The 22682-nt window shown below is 37.2% G+C and overlaps 1 protein-coding gene across 18 annotated transcripts in view; it reads right to left on the reverse strand.

Annotated features, from left to right (window-relative positions):
• Nucleotides 1-22682, reverse strand: part of R3HDM1 (R3H domain containing 1) — a 66494-nt gene that overhangs the window by 23875 nt on the left and 19937 nt on the right. For 11 of the 18 annotated variants that reach the window (XR_008204638.1, XM_052674813.1, XM_052674814.1 and 8 more), the window contains exons 2-13: nt 18890-19095; nt 17853-18063; nt 12280-12321; nt 11738-11827; nt 8118-8232; nt 6247-6325; nt 4612-4671; nt 4390-4530; nt 1859-1967; nt 1668-1763; nt 189-226; nt 56-106 (exon numbers count right to left, since the gene is read on the reverse strand). Coding sequence is in view for 17 of the 18 variants with exons in the window: in XM_052674813.1 (XP_052530773.1) it covers nt 56-106; nt 189-226; nt 1668-1763; nt 1859-1967; nt 4390-4530; nt 4612-4671; nt 6247-6325; nt 8118-8232; nt 11738-11827; nt 12280-12321; nt 17853-18023 (992 nt within the window). In the remaining variant the exon portion in view is untranslated. Of the gene's footprint in view, nt 1-55; nt 107-188; nt 227-1667; nt 1764-1858; nt 1968-4389; nt 4531-4611; nt 4672-6246; nt 6326-8117; nt 8233-11737; nt 11828-12279; nt 12322-17852; nt 18064-18889; nt 19096-19231; nt 21678-22682 lie in introns of those variants that run through there. The other 7 variants (XM_052674815.1, XM_052674821.1, XM_052674820.1 and 4 more) reach the window with 5 other exon arrangements.

Genomic DNA, 22682 nt, shown 5'->3' on the forward strand with positions numbered 1-22682 from the left:
GCATGCAGAATACTTGGGGATATATATATATTTTTTTAGAGAATGCATCAAATACCTAAATATCTGTCGTCTTTGTTGTGTACTATTAGTTTCTTCCTCCTGGATTCTGTTGGCATTTTAATAAGATAGCTTAATATTTATTAAGAAAATAGAAAAGTGAGACAGAGTTGAAATGCAAATTTACTTACCTTTTATCGGTGAAATAATTCTCTTGGGAACACAGGGACTGAGTGGCAAAAAAAAGTGTAGAAATAAGCATTAATGGCATCAAGCCCCTATTATGGCACAGCAACAAAACAAATTGCAATTTGAAGTATTTTCTGTTAGCTATGAACTTTGATAGCTTTCTTCATATATAAAACTGCCTGTTTTTTATATAAAACTGCCATGAAAATGTAACCTCTTTGGTGAATAATTCCCATGTTATGGGGGGGGAAGAAGAGCCAGTACAAAAAGGCCTATCTGTAGGAAGTTAACTTTAACTTTAGAATAGGGCTGATCAATTCATTTATATCAGCATTTTCTCTGAAGCTGCAATTCCTTGAATTAGGCCTTTCCTCCATGCAACATCCAGCTGATGTGACTGTGCAGGTCTGTTTGCAAGATCTTGGTTGCCTTATCCTCTGCTTGAAAGTGTATAGTAATAACACTGGCTACTGCAATAACTGTACTGAATTCATCAGATATAGGCACACATACAGTAAAAAGCAAAAAGGGCTATTAACAACTTTAATTATATTGTCCTCAACAAGGACTTCTAACTTCTGGTACAAAGCTTTCTAAGGGTATGATATATGGTATGCAAAAAGAAAAGGGTAATTAAGACTCCACACTTTTTGCTTGCAACTAGGGTGAACAAAATGATTTTTGGAAAACATGGGTACAGCAAATTAGCCTCTCAGAGCTCATTACACCTATAGAATAAGAATATTACGAATGTGTGAGAGCTACAGATAAATGGCAGAAAAGCTGGTTAATGGAATCAACTTTGCCAGACAACATTTACTTCTAATAATATTGAATGAAACAGAAACTCTACTTGCAAAAAATGCAAGGCTGAACAACAATTTACTAAGTGGCACTACATGATGCTCTGGAATAAGTTAATGGATTTGTATGGCTCACATACTATCATTAACACCACAAACCTATTAACTAAGCTAGAGCTGCAGAATTTTCATCCCACTCAAGAGACCAGACGTCCAGACTTCTGACTCATTTAGCACATGTGGAAACTCAAATTCTTTTATTTTTACTGGTCATAAGATGCATTCGAAATAAATAGGTTTTTCTCACCTATGTCTAAGAGCACACAAATGAAAATGATAATTATTGCTCTCAGTAACACTTGTAACGTCTACAGTACCAAAAATCAAACCTAAATTTCATTAAGAAGCAAAATAATGCATTGAAAGCAGTAATGCTAAAGAATATATAAAAATGTTCATGATGTTACTGTGGGCTTCATGCAGTAACAACAAGAGAAAAATCAATAACTTCCCAGAAACTGCAGCATCATTTAAAAATTGACTTCAAGCCACACTGATGGTGATCTGCTCAGTACTCTTCTGATATAGAAAGCTTCCTGAAAAGAAACATCTCTTAACGAGCACACACGTCCGTGAAGTGTTCACACAAAAGACAGCATGCTTTCCTTTGATACGTACGTCTTGTGCAAATATTCTCTCTCTAGCTCTCTGATACTCTTCTTCACGTTCTTCTATGGATTTACTTCTTCTGTCATCTTTTAATCGTATTCTCATCTAAATTAAGTGATAAAGTGTCAACTTACACATGAAAGTAGTACAGATACATCGGCCAATACAACAAACAGAAGTGGAAAGTAATATTTATTCACCTGGTTGTCATCTTTGTCTAAGCTAGAGTTATCTCTTTTAAGGATGTACCGCTTCTGAAAGTCATCACTCTTCTCATCCTTTATATGCTCACAAAACTTTTGGTCAGGTCTATGAAAAGTTGTTAAAAAGAAAAGTTCATGGACTTGTAAAATACATTATGCACGTGGAACCAACTGAAATGTGTACAATATATTTAATAGTCTAACATAAGCGATGTGTACAATATATTTCATAGTCTAACAGATACGACAGATTGTGGCTGCCTGGGCAATGGGAAAAATATCAAAAACGTGTACTGCTGCGTACACCTGGCAACTCCTGTTCCTGATGCATGACAAACCTGCTCTCAAAATTGCTTCCTCCTTCAAAGCATTTGCTTCGGTTTCCAACTAAGGTGGGAAGCAACCTCTTCCCCAAGGGCATGTGAAGTGCTCTTGAATCCACACAGGTGCCATGCAATGGGCATTGGGCATGCACGGAAGTGAAGATAGGTGCTTTCTGCTAGAGCTGCAATATACCTCAGAGTTCATTTGAAGGGAAAATGGATGATAAGGAGATATAGAGAGAGGAGAAAGCATTGACACTTACAAGCTTCTAAAACATAATTAAGTAGAAATAAACAAGAGAAGAAAAATGACACAACAGTGCAGGCAAGCAAGAGCTTCATGAGATCAAAGTGAGAGGAAGAAACAGTATATATTCTTTGGTACTTTATCTACTTTGTGAGAGGAAGTGAAATATTTTGCAAACTTTTTTTTTTCTTAAATAAAAAATGGATACCAACTACCTAGACAATGAAGCTGCTACTACTACAGTAAGATTTTCTCAGACAATCAGGAAGAATTTGCCTATTGAAAGGAAAAATGTATATGTACTCTTTTCTGTATCTTTACTTGTTACTTAGGGCATTTATATAAAATCAGGAGATCTTTTTCTGTAAAACAGTCAAGCCTAACTGTTAGTTACTGGATGCCCAAATATAATTAGCAGGCATTTCAGAGAACCTTTAGACTGTCTTACCTCTTTCTTTTTAAGGTCCCTGAATTTACTGCCCTGCAATCACCAACTTCCCACTCCACTGAGACGTCCCAGTATGCACTGGGTTGTTGATGTCAGTAACATCACTGATCGGCGCTGGAGCCGGGAATCTGCCTATGAGGAAAAGGTAAGTTTGGTTTTATTCAACATGGAGCAGATCTCCAAGGTTTTCTTTCCAAATTCTTATTTTATATCTGAAGTGATTTAAAATAAGAATACTGAAAACATTAAGACTCTTCTTGTCTGCAGGTTGGATGAAATGCCTGCTAATTAGTAACTACGCCTACATGGGGCTTCCAGAGGCCAGTTAAAAAAAAAAAAAAAGCAATAATAATAAATTAAAAAATAACAACAAGAAATCATACTTCAAAAGTTCTTAATCCACACTTGCATGTGTGAAGCTTCAGCCTAGGCATGCCGGTAGATGCAAAGACAACAGATTTGAAATGTATGCCTTTGTAATTAATTTCTGATAGAGTATGTAGAGCCAAACCAAAAACAAATACAAAAAGACTTAAGTTTATCTAACATATATTTAGGCCCTATATAATTTTCTAATAATTAATTCTGAGAGGGAAGCTATCTGCTAAAGTAAAATTTCAGTATGGTATGTTGTTTCAGTTCTGCTGACTCTTAAATTAGGATGGATAATAAGATTTTATTCCTTCAAAGCTGCAGAGTCTATGATGACGATGCAGGAGCTGTGAACTCCTATCTTCATGCTCATATCAGAGTACTTCAAGAAAAAAAGTGTCATGCAAATTTATTAAGTTAAAGCTAGAAACTAGGTACACAAAACTTAGATACAGTCAACACATTACCCCTTCATCTTTCTGTGGTGACAGAAGGAGGAGACAGAGCAAGTGCAGAATACAGAATAGCTGGGTCCTGAGAACAGAAGTGTCAACTACACGTGGAATTTGGAGATGCTCTGATTCCAATGCTAGCATTTTGTAAGTTTTCTTCAAGAACTCCCCAGCCATCACAATAAACTAACGTGCAGAGTTGTTAACCTGGTTGACACTTCCACTGTTTGCCTTCCTCGTTACATTTACTTTGTGAGGTTGTGAGATTTGCAGGCAGTGTTATTCCAGCAACAGATTTCAAAGCCTGAATTTTTGCAGTAGATTTTTACAGTACAAAAACCAAAGCTCAGTAAGTCTTTTCCCCTCTGTTCACCCTATCTGAATACAGTTGTTCTAAGATAAGGGCTGGTCCTGCTTTGATCCGAACAAAAGCAGGTCCTTGAAGCTGGTATCAATCTTTAAACAGATAATAGTAGATGTAAGTTCATATTTTATGGAAACAGCATACTTGTTTGTTGCTAAATCTTTAAACATGCAACACATCACGCTATTACATAACACCCAGAACACCTCTCCTTGCTGCATGCTACCTAATGAACAAACCCCTATGCTGCAGATGCAGCATCATTATATCTCAAGAGTTAAATGTATGTACCATAAAGTTTTTCCAAGACTTTTACACTTACATTCTTGTATTGCTAGTTTTATTTACTATGACTGACTTCCCACTCTGGTCCACGTTGTGCTCTAATCCAAAGTAAGCAGCTACCCTGTGCAACAGCATTCTATGATAAGATGTCATTGGGGGAAACTTTTTTCTTGGAGCTCTGGAAGAAAGGAATAGTAGCTTTATTAAATAAACAGGAACAGTCTTGAATTTTTTTTTCCTATAAGAGTACAGTACTTACTCATTATTACCAATGAAATCTAAAATTTCCTGTTCTAATTTCAGCAGCATCATTCTGTCCCTGAAAATAAAAACACAGCAACTCACATATGAGACACTCCAACTGTATTAATCTTAAGAATACACAGATAGTATCTATGATCAAGGAATGATGGAAGACTATAAACAGGACCATTAGGTGTCTAATACAGTATTTATTTATTTTTTGGAGAAAGTACTCATTTTCCACTAAGCTGTATTTTATTGAACCCCCCACTGTTCTCATCTCAGAAATCACAGTACAAAAAGCCTGCAAATAATCTCTTCCTGGTACTATCAACAGAAAGTACAGTCATCAAGAAGGCTCAAAAGGGGAAAGAGTGACTGGATTGGTTCTTGTTGGTCAGCACGGGCAGCAAGATTTGTAGAGGCCTCAACTGCCCCCTGAACTGTGAATCACAGGATCACAGAGAAACAGATTGAGTAGGTGCTGGTAACAGAAGGCGTTCCTGCAACATAGTTACAGCTGAGTAGTTAAAAGCTGGCACACACTGCAATGTGGTAAGATGTTAAGAGAATATAAAAAACTAAAAGTGAAGATGACTGAAATGAGTATCAGCTGAAACACCATAAAACAATCTTAAAAATGTATATGCCAATTTCAATATCTCATTAGCATCTAATGAAACTAACTGTCAAAAGGTCACTGTTTGCACACATCAGGTGATATGATAGCAGGTAAACCCCCAGCAGGCCTTTGCCTATAAACTTCTTGTTTTCACTAGGATGATTTATGACTTCCAGTAGGGCTGAAGTAAGAGACTTCTGAGGCCAATGCATTCTAATTTTTCTAATGTCTTCTATATAGGGCAAAATGTGTTGGTCCATTATGATAATCTTCTCTTTTCTGTTCTTTCCCCGACTCCTCCAATAACATGGACTACCCATACATTACCACATTGTAAATCATAACTATAATCTAATCAACTAACAAATAACAGGAATATCTCTCACAAGAGCAGCACAATTCCACTAAGCTCATTTCTTGCCTTGTATATTACGCCACAGATCTAGTATTAAACTGTTGAGGGAAAGAACAAACCAGACAGACAGCGTACTGCAAATTTCAAAGCAACAGAATCACACCAACTTTTCCTAACAAATGATGGACTTGAATTAGGTCAGATTTGGTTTCTGATGTGTAGATTGAAGATACATATGCCTATGATTTATATACTACACAGTAAAAGAAGCTGTCTATAAATTCAGTACAAGACAGGTTAAAGTGAAAGAAGGCAATCTGGAATCCAGCAAGAAGATGCTAACTGAGTACAGATTTTAAAGAGTATTAGAGTCTCTTCAGATAGAGCTGCACACAGACAGAACTCATTATTTGCTCATTAAACAGGAAAAGCATTTACAACAGGTCAGGGTCCTGAACCTGTGTTCATATAACACACAGACTACAGTAGATTGGTATTTCAGATAGTTTTCACAACAGAATCTCATCCTAAATAACTGATGTAATGGTAAACATTTAAGAGGAAGAAAATAAAATAGCAATAATAATAATGAAAACCAAAACAAACACACACCAACAAAACATGGTGCTATGCCAAAGACGGAAAAACTGCAAGTTGATTTTGCTAATGCTTACCTGGGATTGTTTTTTAATGTGTTTACTAAAAATTCATGAAGATCTATACCAGTGGAATCTGTGTACTCTTGGCTGGAATCTAAAAGTAGGGTGGAAGAAAGCAGAATTACATTTTGAAAAAAAAAAAACAAACAAAAAACCACCAAACCTATATTTTTCCTAATTATTGATGAGCATTGTCTTTATGGATCAATACTGTTTAACTAGTAGACATGTTGCAACACTTGCAATTTCCAGAGAAAAGGTTTGAAGGAAAAAAAAAAAAACCCACACAGCTGAAAAACCCTGTTTCTCTTAATTCTCCAATTCAAGCACAGCACAAGAGGCAAAAGCTTCAGTAACTCTGTCAGTCTTATTAACAAACTGCTTACATTTTGAAGGAGTATTTTATCATCTTCAGTCATCTCATTTCCATCCACCCTCCAAGTTTTCTCCAACATACCACACTGCACTGGCTGTATACACTTCCACGGACCAGTAGCTGATATACACAAAGACTGGATGTTGCCCAAAGAAATACTGTAATTCAGTATGTTACACTTTAGCCTTCACTATTGTTACTCTGTAGTATTAAGAACCTTCATTTTATTGGTCTTGCTTTCCACAACATCACTTCAGGAATTTCCTACAGCCTTCTGTCTTGTACTGGCTTCAGAACAAGAATAAACTATTTCCTAATAACAATTTGTGTCACTGAAATACTTTAACAACAAACCTTCCCTTTCACCAGCACATTCAGAGTTGCAGATCTCAGGTTTATAAGCTACAGATGGCTTAATAATGTTGGAACTAGATTTCTTTCAAGAACTACATGTCAGCCTATGCCCCAAGGTGGGCACAGCTCAAACTTAGCTACCTCAGCCCTTGCTGTTCTAAGCCTTTTTGTGCTTAGCTTAGAACAGAGCACAGTCCTGGCAAATTAGCTTCTACTAGCAACAGGGGAGGGGACTACTGCACTAAGGAGCACAAAATTCATCGGACACAGAATATAAGCAGGCCTTTTTTTAAAAAAAGGAAACAACAGCACAATTTTTTTGTTTTAATTTTTAGAAGGTGGGCATGCACTACAGAGGTTGAGCAAGATGGCTCTAACACAACGCATTTGTTTCTTAAAGCATCATTTTGAAGACTGACATTTATAAATGCAGCCAAGTTCTGCACCCTGGTGCTTTTTGTTTCGTGAATGTCTGGTTGCCAGCTGGGACAAGATGTACAGAAACGTCACATGAAGAAGGCCTCGTGGAATTGAGAAAGAGACAGGACAGACGAGGGCTAGCAGTCTCATGAAAAGGATTACTAGGTTTAAAGATATTTCCTACATACTGGTTGATGCAAGATTCCTAGATATGACTTCTGTCTCCTTTATTTAAACCAAGAGATGCTCAGTGAATTTCCAACTTATATACAATGAACATGGCAAAAGATAGCATGGACAGAGACAGTGATGATCAATTTCTGCAGTTCTGTTCCAAGTAGAATAGGCCTTCAATCCAGACTGCAGGAATATTAACATGCATGCATCATACTTGTCATTCTACCTTATCAAGTTCAATCCGTACTCCAAAGGATTTGTATAGTCTAGATGCTACCAAAAGTATGAGTGTGAATGACCATATAGTCAGGTGAACAAGAGACAATGAAATATTAATCATCAACATGTGCAACAAGCCCTGGTGGTTCATGCAAACAGAGCATTCTTAGACAGTGGAATGCTGAAGAAACGAACTTTCAGTCATAAGGAAGCAATGTCATTTTTTACATTTAAAAAACTCTTCCGTAAGACTTTTCCCATCAAAGTCAGACAAGATCATTAATAAATTCTGAAAAGTGATTAAAAATACAAATTAAAAGCAGAATGACAGATAGCAAACCTCTTGATAACATTTTTCTGTGCAATTTATCACTGGACTTCTCCTTTTCTGTTTCATCTTTTGCAGGCTTTTCTTCTTTTTCACAACACTGTGACAACTGGATTTGAATTTTCTCCTGTCAAAAGTAAAAGCCAGTCATCATGAAAATTATTTCAAACAATGTGCATCTGCAGTAGAACTTTCTGCACTATGTCACCTGCAAAAATGAAGTAGTATCAAAGAAAGTAACTGTCTTCACTTTCTTTCTGCTCACACATATACTCTAGCTAAACAAAATGAAGTTACTTACTAGCAAATCAAAAACTATTGAGAAGACATAGAAATTAATATATATTTTAGAATTTTGACATATTTCCTGGCTCTGAATGGTATTTCAAAGTGAATCTAAAGTATCTCGAGACATAAAGAAAATATTCCAGTTTTCAGACAAATTTTATATACTGTGTTTTTATGCAGTGTGTCCATCGTCTACATTTCCCCCTCCATTACAGAATAAAACAAATGCTTCAATCTGTAAGACAGACCAGCATTACCAGATTCACACACACAAAGATAAATATTTAGAGTAGAAAATACCCAGGCTGAATTTGCAAATCTTAATGCAATCAAGGCCTCAATTCCTTTTGTGTATCCTGACAAAGTAGCTTTGTGTGCAGTCATCTCAGAAACCCATACAGTATAGGGGAACTATCATGAAACCTGTTTCCGAGGTAAAGCAAAATAGAGCTTTCCTTTTGTGTTCAGTTCCCTAACTATTGAACAAACAACATCTTGTTCTTTGTGCCTCTTCTTGTCTTTAACTAAACTACTAATGAAGGACTGTCATGTCTCAGACAGCAAAAACACAGTAAGATGAGAAATGGAGACAAATTCTTTATTGGAGTGGTCCCAAGAGGTGGACCACCGATCCTGACCTGTAACAGCACCGCGCCATTCCTTTTACCTGGAAGCTTCTCAAACATCTGCTTCGCTTCCCCAGAGATAACTGAGTTTATGCTGCCACCCATCCCATTGTAGGAGATCCAGTTCTTCCCAGCCCAGCTCACAGAGCTGCCCCACAACTATTTGCCTACCACTCTTCCATCCTGCAAACATAATCACAACTTATCAAGGCTAAAGACTGTTTCACATGCAAACACCTCTTTGCACAACCTCCAACAACACAAATTATTTGTCACTATAAAGTTAACAGTGACTGTTCACCCAGCAGCTATGCAGCTGCTACTTTAAAGAAAGCAAGGTGATTGTCCGATGAAGAGATTAATTGTGCCTCAGATGTACCAACAACATGCTAGTCTCCATTTTACAACAGTACACTGCAAAATTAAGTAAATTAAGATTTTTCATAGTCTCACTTTCTCTCATTAAAATATTGATTGGATAGGTTTAGAGTATATAGGCAAAGCTAAAAATACATATATATCATATAGCAGTAGTTCAGTCAAAGGATTTCAGAGTAAGTAATCATTCTTATGCTCCTTTCTGCAACAAGAGCTAAACAAGGAGAGCCGTCTGAACAGCCAATTCCACTGCCACCAATTCTGCTTCAAAGTGTGACAATGAACTATGTACCAAAGGGCATTTTCTTGTGATTTCGTGCTTCAAAACCTGTAGCACCTAATTAAGCATGACCTACTTCATGGGAAAGCCACTGAAAAATATTTTATCTTCTGTTCCTTACAATTTTCATTTAATCCCACTGTAGTGATAGCTGGCCTCTGTCAGTATACTGATTTCACAGGCTCTTTATTGTAAAGCAAATGACTTTCCAATCTCAAATCCTCATTGCAGCAGCATGAATTATCAGCAAATTTTGACTTAAAAAAAAAAACACCAACCCCAAACCAAACCCATCAAAATCTGAAAAATTTCTCCAGCTTAATACACTTGAATAAAGAGATAAGAGTCAAGAAGCATTACAGAGCAGTTACTCAAAGGATCTACATTCTGGGTTCTCAACTTTCATCAGCACTCTCTAAAATCAGCTTGATCTGAATTTACACGAGTCAATTTAAACCATCACTACAGACTGTTTGTGGATTGTCACCTTTTGTTTTCATTTTTCCCACTTTGGGTTGTTTCATTTTGTTACAGAAGTTCTATTTGCTCGTTACCCATATCAGTATCAGGGACACAAAACCAGCTTAGTCTTATTAAGAGCCAAAATTAATCATTCTGAATTAGTATTCGTACTTCATATATCAGTATACAGAATCAGAACAACCCCAGCAGTTAAATGTAGACAAAGAATGGCAAAAGAATAAAGAATCAGTGTATTACAAAGGTAAAATGAGCTGCATGTATTGCAGAGTGCTAAGGAGAGATTCCCACAAGGCACTGCAATAAATGGCACTTGCAGAGAATGCTTACTATGAGAGCCGTGATTTTAAAGCATTAAATATATGGTGTCATGTAGTGCAAGAGTTCTAAAACAATCCTGATGACTTACATTTGAAATATGCTGTGGATGAACAGCTCATCAAATGAGGATTCTCTTCTCCTGGAATAAGATGCAGTGACACAGCTAAGCCCTACTGCTTCAACCCTGATCTGATCTCCTAGTCAGTGTTGGTAGCCTTACAGGAAACATTACAGGATTATAAATCACAGTACAAGGCATCAATTTTTCTTTTTATCTCTACTCCACATGCTGTACTGCTGTTCCTAAAAATTGGATTTTTTATTACATTAGCTGGCCCAGTTTCAAAATTCCTCCAGTAAAATAAACTCTTCAAGTACATTATGGAAGGAATTATGAAGGGAAAAACACTCTTTTCTCAGTTCCAAGAACAAAACCTAAACAGAGACTTTGCGGCTCATTCTTATGATGTTTCATTAGTTTGAGTTCTCGCATTCTTTCACTCTCCAAAACTGAAATGGATCCCCAACAGCAACAAATTCTCCCCCGCTCCTACTGGTTCCCTTTGCTTATTACAGAAAGTAAGACTTTTCACAGAAAGATAGTAAATATGCTTTATGAGGAAGGCATGAAGAATCATTTAACTTTTGTTAGGAGAGAAAACAAGAGCAGCACAAAAATCATTTCAGTGCCCATCTTCCATACCCAAACTAGAACTGGTAATAGCATTGCCTCTAAGGATACAGGTAAAGGCAGAGAAGTTGGACTTCAAAGCATTTTATATATTTTGTCCAGTGTTTAGGATTTTCTTTGAGTATATATTAAGAAATTAGTCTTCAGCAATACCTCAGGCATGCATTAAGAGAACCACCAGCAATTATTAATAACATGCATAAATTTACTCAAAACGCCAAAACTTAAAACTGCTCACATCATCTAAATAGAAAGCTGTTCAGTTGCGCTGCGTATCAACCAGTTTTTCTGCTGTCTTAATGAAGGCACACAGCATCAGCTACCGCACACCGTAATGCAGAAAGCTGAAAGAACTAGCAAAGCCTCTTTGCATTCCCTGATACCAGTCACTGCAGTTCAGAAGAGTCAGAAGCAGCAGATTCTTTACCAGGTAACACCATCCCTATTAAAGCCGTACTGTTTTTTTTTAAATTAAATATGGTGTCTACACATTTAAAGAGCACCTAAAAGACTTTTTTTTTGAATAGCAAGTTACTTCAAATTGTTTCAGAAACTTCAGTACTTTTACCTGGAGGTCCTGTGATATTTCAGCTGTAGGAGGTGGTGGATACTCTTCACATACAGCAAGGCTCCGAACTAACTTTAACTTTGTGTTTGACTAAAGGAAAGTATGTAAAATTAAAAACTATGGCTTATCAAAGTTCTACAAAGATACCACAAGCTGTTATTTTTTCCATTCAAGTTATGTAAAACAAACTGGCTGAGAACAGCATTTTTAATATTTTGAATAAATTACTTCCTTTAGGAAGAAAATACCAAAGCAATCGCAGTTTTGAAGGCACTATCAAGCACAACAGAGCACATCTAATGGGAAGTAAATTAAATCTTTGGGAAAGTGTTTCTGTCCATAACAATAAAAAGCCACCAAAAATATAAAGGCAAACCACAGAAGCAGACGACTAGGCAAGACAAAAAAATCCAACAAAATAAAACAAAGCTTCATTGCCAGAAAAGAAAGGGCAAAACTAAAGGCACTGTTCACAACGTAACAAGGCTTCATATCAAGCACGGAGGGCTTCCTCAGCATGCTAGCACACAAGTCTACTGTACCTTCGACCTTTTTGCTGTCTGTCCAAAAGCCTGCACTGGCCGCTGAACGATAGGCACAACAGAAAAGGTTTTATTACACTTAATAGTTCAACTTATTCATGAAAAAGTCTGCACAACAGAGAAAGCTTTAACAGTTATTACTGATGTGACGGTCAAGACTATGAAAGCAATAGCAGGTGCTTTTGGCTGAAGGACTGTATGCTTTCCCTTCTTCATTGTGCTCATTCTCAAGTTCCCTTTCCCCTTTTTTAACAGATGATACTTATAAAAAAAGATGTAACAAAAGAAATCTAACAAATAGTAAGTATTAATCTCACTCACTAAGATCCAAGTAGTTAAAACTCCCTGCTATCTCCTGCATTTAAAATTCTCACATCCCAATTTCCTTGGTAACATGAGTTTGTTGCGATAAATTTTCCTCCTATTCCTGAAACCCATCTGGAAAATGATGGTATGGAAGAAGAAGGAAGAAGAAAAAAGCCCCTAAAAGGCAATTAATATATGTTGTAACTGTTATTTCATGTTTTATAGATAATTAAAAGATTGGGAGCTATAAAGAACAACATTGAAATGGGTTGCTGACCAAAAGTTTTGCTTTAGATAAGTAGTTTACTACCCATGAATGCTCTCTCTTCTGAGATTCCTTCTCCTATTAATAGTTTCTTTTAAAATAAGAACATTACCACCGTTTTAGGACAGCATGCATCACTGAAATGTACATTCAAAGCCAAGAAGCGTTTGACAGGTTTTTAACAGCAGAGTTTGAACAAACTCCAATGATAGCTATGCAGGCACAGAGGCACTCACAGTGCTGCAACATAGTTTAAGTACTGGTTTCACTCTGGAACTCAAACTGATGAATATACAAGCCTTTAATAGAACTGGTTTCACTAAGAGTAAGCCTAATATTTGTATGTGAAAAATAACATCCATTACACCATTTCAGATCTTGTTTAACGGACAATATTCCATTTTATGAAAAGCTATGAAAGAAGAACAGCTATTTTCTGTCACTTTCCTCAAGTATCAAGTGTTTTTCTTGCCCCAGCTTCAGTGAAGAGCAGAAGGGCTGCTCATTTAAATATTGCTCACTTACTGTGTAAAGGACTTGAAATAGCTGCACTGAAAGCAAACTGATCTGCTACCTCTTCAAAAGAAAAAGAGCTTGCTGAGATTCTGAGCAAAGACAGTTCAGCTTTTCCTATACCTTCAACAATAGAGACAGCCTTGTTGGTGTCTGAAAAACATTCTGTCCTTCTATCAGCTCTGCTAAAAGTATGCATAGTTTACTGAAAGCTGGCACTTTGTGTATCCCAAGCAAAGTTTGCATCATATCAAGCTACTGAGCTTTAAGAATGGGATGATTTCCCAACCTTTACCAATTAATCCCACACTAATTACCCTAGGTGAGATCAAGTATAAGGTACTGAGTGTAGTAAATGAAAGTATTTGAATACTTTGCTGCTTGGCTTCACGAGCACATGACGATTTTTAGGGACCAATCCAGCAGCAGCCACACTGGGGAGAGCTGGGGATAGGGGAGAGGGAGACCCTCTCATGCCTGAAATGAATCCAACCTCAGAGTTGCACATGAGATGAATGTCATTCAACCCATCATATTAAGACCTGTTATCTGGCAACCAAATCTTTTTATGCATTGTAAAACAATTCTTTAATAGGCCTCAACTCCTTGCTTTCCTGTATAATTTCAAGAATATCAAAACCTGAAGTGCAAGCCTCCATGTCCAGCTGTAACTGTGAGGGATAAGTGCCGGACTAGATTTGGTATGGCTGGATTGCATGGACAACTCATGTGAGAAGAAGTCTATGCTGCAAGGTCTCTGCTTGGAAATACAAAACCAAAAGTCCTGGGACATGAACAGTAACTTCACTCATGAAACTCTAAGATGATTGGACCCAGATCCTTACTTGTACAAAACTGGAGCAGGGGAGAATAATCACATCTGCATTGGAGTTCCAGGACAGGAACATGTTGTAGCTCCATGAATTTTTATTTCTGCTCCAATTCCTGTATTTCCTAAGTTTTGCTTCTATACTGCATCTTTACATTCTCATTTGTGAAAACCAAACATTTTTTAGCTGCTTTAGAGTATCTAATTCATAGTGAGTTAGGCAATTTTATATCTGCAGCTCTGAAAGAGTTTTACCAACCTGAGAAAACACTGTGTTAATGAAAGATTAAAAATATATTTATGCCCCATAATTAGTAATTTTGGACAGGACATCAAGACACTTTAAAAGCAAGTGTTACAAAAAAAAATGGCATAATGAAAACATTGATCATGGTTTTGTCTTAAAGAAGAAAACTGTTGAGATGAAGTACTATGCTTCATTTCCAACTAATTAACACAATGCAATCAGCAAAGTAAAAATGGAAGTTAAGATCGCTTACCAAACACATACAGTCAAATACAACCAGGGGCTTTCAGAGGAAGTAGCTGACAATTTTTTCCTAACTACCCCACACTTCAATTACACCAAATAAATACAAAGTAAAGGTCTGGCACATTAACATGCCTTCCTCTGTCATTCTGTGCTATAAAGAAACTGGATAAAATCAGGTCAGCACAAGAAGGCAAACACAGGAGTGTGAAGAATCTTGAGAAAAGGTCTGTGTATTTCTGATTTACTGCTTGGACATTTCAGAGGACAGACCTGAACAAAAGAGGTTTTTACCTTTCTGCTAAACTGACTTTAAAACCACTTAAGTGTTAGAGTCCTACCTAACGACTGTACATAGCTTTGCAATGACAGAAAAAACAGCGTGATCTATGGTTACTTGCTGTCCTGCACTGGTGAGTTCTGACAGCAATTTTCCATGACACAGGAGAAGGTGACTAGTGATCAAAATTGGAAAAATAGTTTCACCATTGGCTACAGAAGCATTTTCAACAGTTCAGAAGCTGAACAGAGTCTATCCAATCATGGGCCTATTAAAAATCAGTAAGTCACATTCTGGAAACAAAGACAGGTTAAAATCTGAAGAGACCAAGACAGCTGAGAATGAGGCAAAGAAAGACTTCAGAGAACTCAGCTGAGGAACAGAGAAACAAGAGGTCTGTGCCACTCTTACACTACTTAAAAAGATTGGGAAAGATACCCCTGTACTCTAATGAGACACTTTTCACATTCCCATTGTACATGACAGCAAATTGGTTACTAGTGCACAACATCTCAAAAGTCTAGAATTTGGTCAAAGCTGTTTGTCAAAATATAATGGCCTGTTACTCAAACTACAGAGACCCAGAAGCATACAAACTGTGATAGGTTTAGGAACAATCGAAGCTAGTTTCTTACTTGACTGTAAATAAATTCAATTGCAACTTAGTAAGCAAATGTGTAACATACATATTTGCACTATCAGCTACCATAGCCCAAGTGACATTAACTTTTACAGACTGCAGTTACACACAGTTGTGAAGCCCTACACTCACTAGGCTCCAGTCACAACTGACTGTGTCCCTACTACTCCTGAAATCAGTGCTCTCAGACAACTAGCTTGATTTTTAATTACGCCATTCACGTAATGGCAATGTTCTGGTTCTGACGGAGACTCCTGGACACAACACCCTCATTAATACTAAGTGAAAGACAGTAGAACTGTCTGCATCAAAAAGTTTTCTTTACATAGCTGTAGAGTTCCTGGTGTGTATGCTATGTGCAGGCTACATAATTATCTCTGCCACCCAAGAACAAAACCAACCAACCAAAACCTCTGCCAAAGAAGCCAGAGCTTAAAGCAAAGCTCGTAACCACGGACAGTTTCATTTCTCTGTGCAGGAATGCCTGTTTGCAGAAAGACAATCTGCCACTTGAGCCTCATAAGCTTCTACACTACTTGTTGAATGAGAAAACGTGAATGAGATTCTTCCAAGTTACTGAACTGCTGGAAATCACACACATTCATTTTTCGTGATGACTACTGGAACGTTCCATTGATTAAAGAGATTACCAGCTTTAATATCTTCCCATGTTTCAGTAGTTGCTTCTCATATGTTACAGGCAAAGTACTTCATTTTAAGGACTTCATTTTTCCATAAAGCTATCTGTTTACACTGATACCAGCTTTAATAAAGTCAGGAGATATTAAAGAGTAGAACTGTGTTATTACAGTAGTTGACAAGATTCATTTGGAAGCAAATAAAACTAGCAGATAAGGCTTACTTCACTCAGCAGAATATTGAATTGCTAGTCATGAACAAAGCTAGTCCCAAAAGAAAGTTTTATTCAATTCTCAGTAACAGGAATCTAATAAGCCACTCTCCTGTTTTTGCAGCCCACAGAAGAATACTGGCATGCTCCATACCCTCATCACCATTTTTATCGTAACTTTTTTTTTTTTTTTTTAATTAACCATCCACAGATGGAAGAATTCTTATAGAAAGTTAATTTCTTCTCCAACACAAGCTTCTATGTCTTCTTAGAAATCTGACTCTTTCTCTAGGCCTCAGCCAGGAGTCAGCCAGTTTGTCCCATGCGACAGTCCCATCTTTTGGGGCTCCTGAGCTTATACAGTACGAATCTCAGAGGTATCAAATATGCTGCCACACGTCCTTAACTGGTGCTAACACTGGTGTGTTCACTTTCTTAATACAAGATGATTTCACAGCATTTACCTCCTGTACATCTTATTCAAAATTTGATGCCACAAGTTTCTGTAGGTGTATCTCCTACCTTGCAAAGATCATATATTTATACATACCTTCTTTCCTGTTAGGACAACCTAACCTTTCCAACCTGACAGCTTGCACACCACAGCTGTCAAGTAGGGGAATACTGAGGAAAAGGGAAGGTGCATAAGTGCTGGCTGCATCCAAGATGAGATGAAAACTCACTGTTTCCCTCCCCACTGATGCAGGGAGAATAGCTGGACCCAGATTGCTGATTTGATTCCTCTAATATCCAGGACTTGGATCACTGACATCTGATTACTTCAGCCTCATGCGGGACAGCTATTCTGTAAGAGTTAAACCTGAGCCACCCATAGCTCAGAATCCCTGGGTTGGTCACTCCTATTCAGGGTAGGCATGCTGAGCTGTTCTGCAGTGCTTTATCCATACTACCAACACTCAATATTTCAGTGTCTTGAACAAATCCTATCATTCTATATAGTGTATTCTCAATACAGCAAATTCTCTGAAATACAGACAATACAGAAACAGCTGAAGCTGTTTGAACTGCCAAGTTTTCCTCCTGTTCTGCTATAATAGAAAAGTCTTGACTTAGCTTCACATGTGCACTCATGAAAACATAAATAACAGACAACCTGTCTGGTTCCTGTGAAAAACCACTTATGCAAATCAATCAAAAATGACTGACCTTTATATATATATATATATACACAAAAACAAAGAAGTGAATATATATATATAATTGTTTATATTTAAATGTTTATATAAATATATATAAACATAAACAAAGAAGTGAATAAAAGTTCTACTGATCTATGTTAAAGCAACATGTAAGGAGATCACGACAAAAATGAGAACACAATTAGAAAGACTCATTTAACACAATACATCAATGAAAAATAAAGAGAAAAAGCTTCTTACCGGCATATTGTTTTTGCTATCAGGGCAATTTTCATCCTTTTCCACTTGAATCTGCTCTTGACTTCCTGATTTTATAAGGTTTTCAACTGGATCTGTATCTTTAAATTCAGCTTCTGAACCCTTCATTGCATCAGTTTCATCTTTTACAGTAAGAATATCAGACATCCTCATTAGAAAAGATTATTTTAAAATTCTACAAGAAACACGGAACCTTCAGGACAAAGAAAAAGTGAATCATTGAGTAGTTTTTTTTTAAAAGAAATACACATACCTAAAAGCAGCTATCCAAAATAAAGTTATTTTGCTGTGAAGATTTGCTTTCCTATGACATTCTTCTTGTCTCATATCAGAAGCAAGGAGTGATCATTTTTCATTTTACCACTTCTACCAGAAGCACATCATGCCACTTTCTATATGAGAGAACTAAGCACCACACTGTTGGATGACACTTGCAGATTTTCCTTTCTGTATTTTAAAAACAAATTTCTTAAGCATTCCAATGCTCCAAATCAAGTTAGATTCCAATAGAAACAAGGAGATTTACTGATTTGAAAGGAAGAAAGAATTACACATAAAGAGTTGAGAGTAAGTAGATAAATTACAATGAACCAAGCGTGCAAACACAGATGAGTTTCATTAAAATTTTAAGCTTTCTAATTGTCAGTAAACAATGGGACAGGTTCCAAATGCAGGAGCTCTCTTACACATTACGTGTAGTGAAAATAGCCTTGATGTTAAATTAAGCACTCTCTCAGAAGTAAAGATAGACAGAAACAGCAATTACTATGAAAATTATCAACAGTTATTAGTAACAATCAATTATATAAAGAGAACTCTAATGATTAGAGCCAATAATGGAACCACTCTAATTTTCCCTACGAAATACAAAATATAATTTATTCCCATTACTTAATTGGAGTAGAAGATGTAAAACCAAGAATATTCAATTTCTGTAAGAAAACAAAGACTACGTTCTACACGCTTCAAGCCTTCAAATAACGTACAGAAAACTCTAAGTAAGTATTTGGATTTATTACCTGATGTGTCCTACAGTTTGGGGATTGTGGTTTCCCACAAAAATAAAATAGAATAATCCAAAGTTCCTTTTCACAGTTGTCAACGAAGATGTCAGTTGTAATGAACCATCTGGAATCTGGCAGGAGTCCCATGTCCTTATCCCCAGTGTAAAGTCCCGGACAGAACGATGTTGTCTTGAATCAGCAAGAACATCCCTTTCAAACGCCTAAATAAATGAACACATTAGAAGTATTGACTTTTAACACACAATGAAACACACAATGCTTTTATTTGGGGGTAGGGAGGGGTGTGACCAATCCAAAAACGAATATCCATTTAAAGAAAAAAAGCACATTTCTCACATGTATTCATGCTACTTGCTTTGCCTGCAGCTGCAGTAATAGTTTTCATCAGACTTGCATTTCAGTGCTGCAGAGTTACAAAGTAGTCATAATAAGCTTTCTGTTGGCATCCCAGTGAAACTATTCCTATAAAGAAGGTGTCTTCCCAAAGTCTGAAAAAGACAGTTAACAAGAAGCCCAGCAGGTGTGGAGGAGCAACAGGCTGTGAAAGCTCAGAAAACCCTCTAAGTATAAGCAATTCTCTCTTCATTGTTGTTAATCTACAAGCACAGTACATAATCTATATTTCAGGCATCTGGAATTGTAGAAGATACTTTTATTCAACTCAATACGTGCCCTTGATCAGGTTTTACAAATTTCTAGAACACCAACAAAGTTCCATCTTCCTTCTTTGCAGATTTGCTTTCCTGAGAAAGAAATAATGCCACCACCCACAAGGGTGTATGTTTGAAGGGGCAGGCAACAATAGCTATCAAATACCAAACAAAATGTATCCCAGGGATGTGGCAGAAATATCCCAAAGCCAAGAACTGCAGCTCAACTCTGAAAGACACGCTGAAATAAAGCTTACCAGGATCTCTGTACTGTGTTCCTCGAACACATATCTCACAACTATTCCGGGGCTTATCATAAAAGCAGTACAAATGACAGTGAACACCAAGAATACCTTCTGTTACCCCAGCTGAACTACTCAATTTCCATATGAGTAACAGGATAATTAGAACAGTTTCAGGAAAACAAACCAACAAGTGAAAAACATCCAAACGTTTAAAGTGAAATGAGAAACAAATGAGCCATTTCTTCTGTGGTTATGAAGAATTTCAACCAATGTAAGTACAGAATCTGCACTAAGCCATCCCCTTTCAACACGAGGAGCTGCAGTACATGCAGGAAGACGGGGCCAAAAGACATATCCTGAAAGATCTTCAGTGCCTCTCACATGCTGCATCTTAGCTCAAAGGGATGTGAAAAATGTTGTGTGCTACAAGCTTGCTAGAATGAGATTAATAGCAATCTTCTGTGGCCATGTGACAGTGCCCAGCCTTTCAGCAGTTCTACAGCTTTGTCAATATCACCATTCTGCAACTGGTTTCACATAAATTCATGTCACAGAAGCTAGCTAAATACAGAACTCTACATTACAAGAGAAAAAGCCGTATCCTGTTTCAACAACTACCTACAGAACTGAAGTTGGCAAGAAGGATTTGCAACGAAACAAAAGAAAGCAAACACTTCACATTCCACAACAGTAAGTCTCACCAGCTTGTAAACAAATTGCTTTGTATATAGTAAGATATTAAATCCTAATCCTGGAAAATGGTGACTGTAAAAACAGCCCAAGGCAGCACTTCACAATATACAAGCATGAAATGAAAAACTGTATTCCTGGCCTCCTCACCACCCCCTAAAAAGAACCAAAAGCCATCACCCTGCAAAAGAGATTTGGCGAGGAAAGATTTTAAGTGGTCATTTAAACAGCATTTGACATTTCACTGCTCCTCCTTAACTGCTAAGGGATGGATCTTAATCCACGCTCACTCATCACTCGAGTACCCGAGCTGCACTTGTGCCTCAGCACCACTGAGGGGATGGCAGCGGTGTGCAGAGCGAGGCAACACACAGACCGTGTTCCCCAGCCACAGATCAGTTTCAGATCTCAAGCAACAGAGTTTGATAAATACAAGATACTACAGATGCTTGGGCTTAAGGAAGCATGGAAAATAAAGAGGCCTGGCCATGTTTTCAAAACATCAAATCGTTAATGGAGGGGAAAGGATTAGAGATGAAAGAACAAGCTGGAAATAAACGATGACAGAAATGCGGGGAAGGATAAGCGGAGCTGTTCAGTTGCTGAGTTTGTTTTCCAGACAATCCAGATGGTGATTTAAGACTTAGGAAGGCGCTCATACAAACCTTCGACGTTTACACAATTTGAATACAGATGCTTTTCAGTTTAACTGACAGCATTTAAATCACATTTAGAAAAAGTGTTTTAAAAGATTACAGGCTGAAGAAAAAAAGATTATATCCAGTTGCACATATAATCCCAGAAATTAAAACCTAATTTACCTCCTACACACTACCCGGGTCACAAGCGCAATGACAGTAATCAGTACTGCCTCCATACATATTGAAAGTTCTTTATTTCTTTATTTTTCCCAAATCCACTTTGGTCTCTTTGCAACACCATTTTAAAAACATATACCAAAAAGGGTTACCAGCATTCACCTCAGTGCAACTCATACTGCAAAGATCTATGCACTTGCTTTTGGCAATCCAGAAGATTAGTACATAAAAATTCCTTGTTTTCTAAAGCAACCTAACTGCAAATAATCCTATCAATTGCTATGAACAGATTTATCAACTGCAGACAGATTTAAAGCCTGCCAATTTAGCCTCCGATTCAGATTAACAGCAACAGATACAAACAGAAAACTGAATCTTGGCCTACCTAATTTTTCCTTAAAAAAAACCCACCAGAGATTCACTGAAATCCATAGGGCAATCTTGTGATTTGTGAGCCACAAGAGTGAGTTACTTGGATAGCATCCCACCACCAAAGTTCCTTATAACTCAGACAAATTCATAACTGAGATCATTCAATTCTAGTTTCTATTATTACACAGGTTGGATTAAACAGACTTAAGTATTTTTATGCGCTGCAACAGACCAAAGACACCCTTCTGAACAGTCCAGACAACATATAAGTTGAAATGCACACTCTTCCCCTTCTTCATCATCTAGATAACAGTATACCACAGATCACCCTAAATTCTTTCATTTCTCCTTCTGAACAGCAGTAATCAGTTAGTCCAGACAATTGTTCTGAACGTGCCCCTTTTCAGAGGGAAAACTGCCATTATAAGTTGTGAGATGAAAGCCTTGTGCAAGGAAGGCATACACTTTTCAGTCAGAAAAATAAAAAAAACATCAATGCTGTGCTTTTACTGCCTTCTTTTCTGTAATCCAAAGTGCAAGTGACTAAAAAAGACATCAAAAGAAGTCATTAAGCAAAACTACTGAATTTTGTGACAGAATCATGACACACATAAAATCACTGGATCTTTTGTTTCAGTTTCTGACTTGAAAACCATCATTTGCAAAGTGCTAAATTGACTTGTAATGAGTGAGGATATTTCTGGGAACAGGATCTACTCAACTTAATCCAATTTCTGTAATAGGCATCAAGACTCCTATCTGCTCCTTGTTAGGCAATGAAGATAAAGATAGGAAGCTTTGCTCTGCCCAGGATGGAAGAAATTGATTCTTTTGAAAAGAAGATGAAGAGAAAAGGTGATTTTCCATTCCTCTTGGAAGCAATTATTGATATCATGATGGTGAAAAAACCAAAAACACATCAAAAATAAACAACAATACAGCACAGCTGACAAAATAACTGGTATCCATCAAATGCAGGGCAGGAAATTGGATTAGAAGTGTGGGGGGTTGA

Source organism: Tympanuchus pallidicinctus, unplaced genomic scaffold (assembly GCF_026119805.1).
Source record: "Tympanuchus pallidicinctus isolate F22 unplaced genomic scaffold, pur_lepc_1.0 scaffold15, whole genome shotgun sequence".
In the NCBI taxonomy this organism is placed as follows: domain Eukaryota; kingdom Metazoa; phylum Chordata; class Aves; order Galliformes; family Phasianidae; genus Tympanuchus; species Tympanuchus pallidicinctus.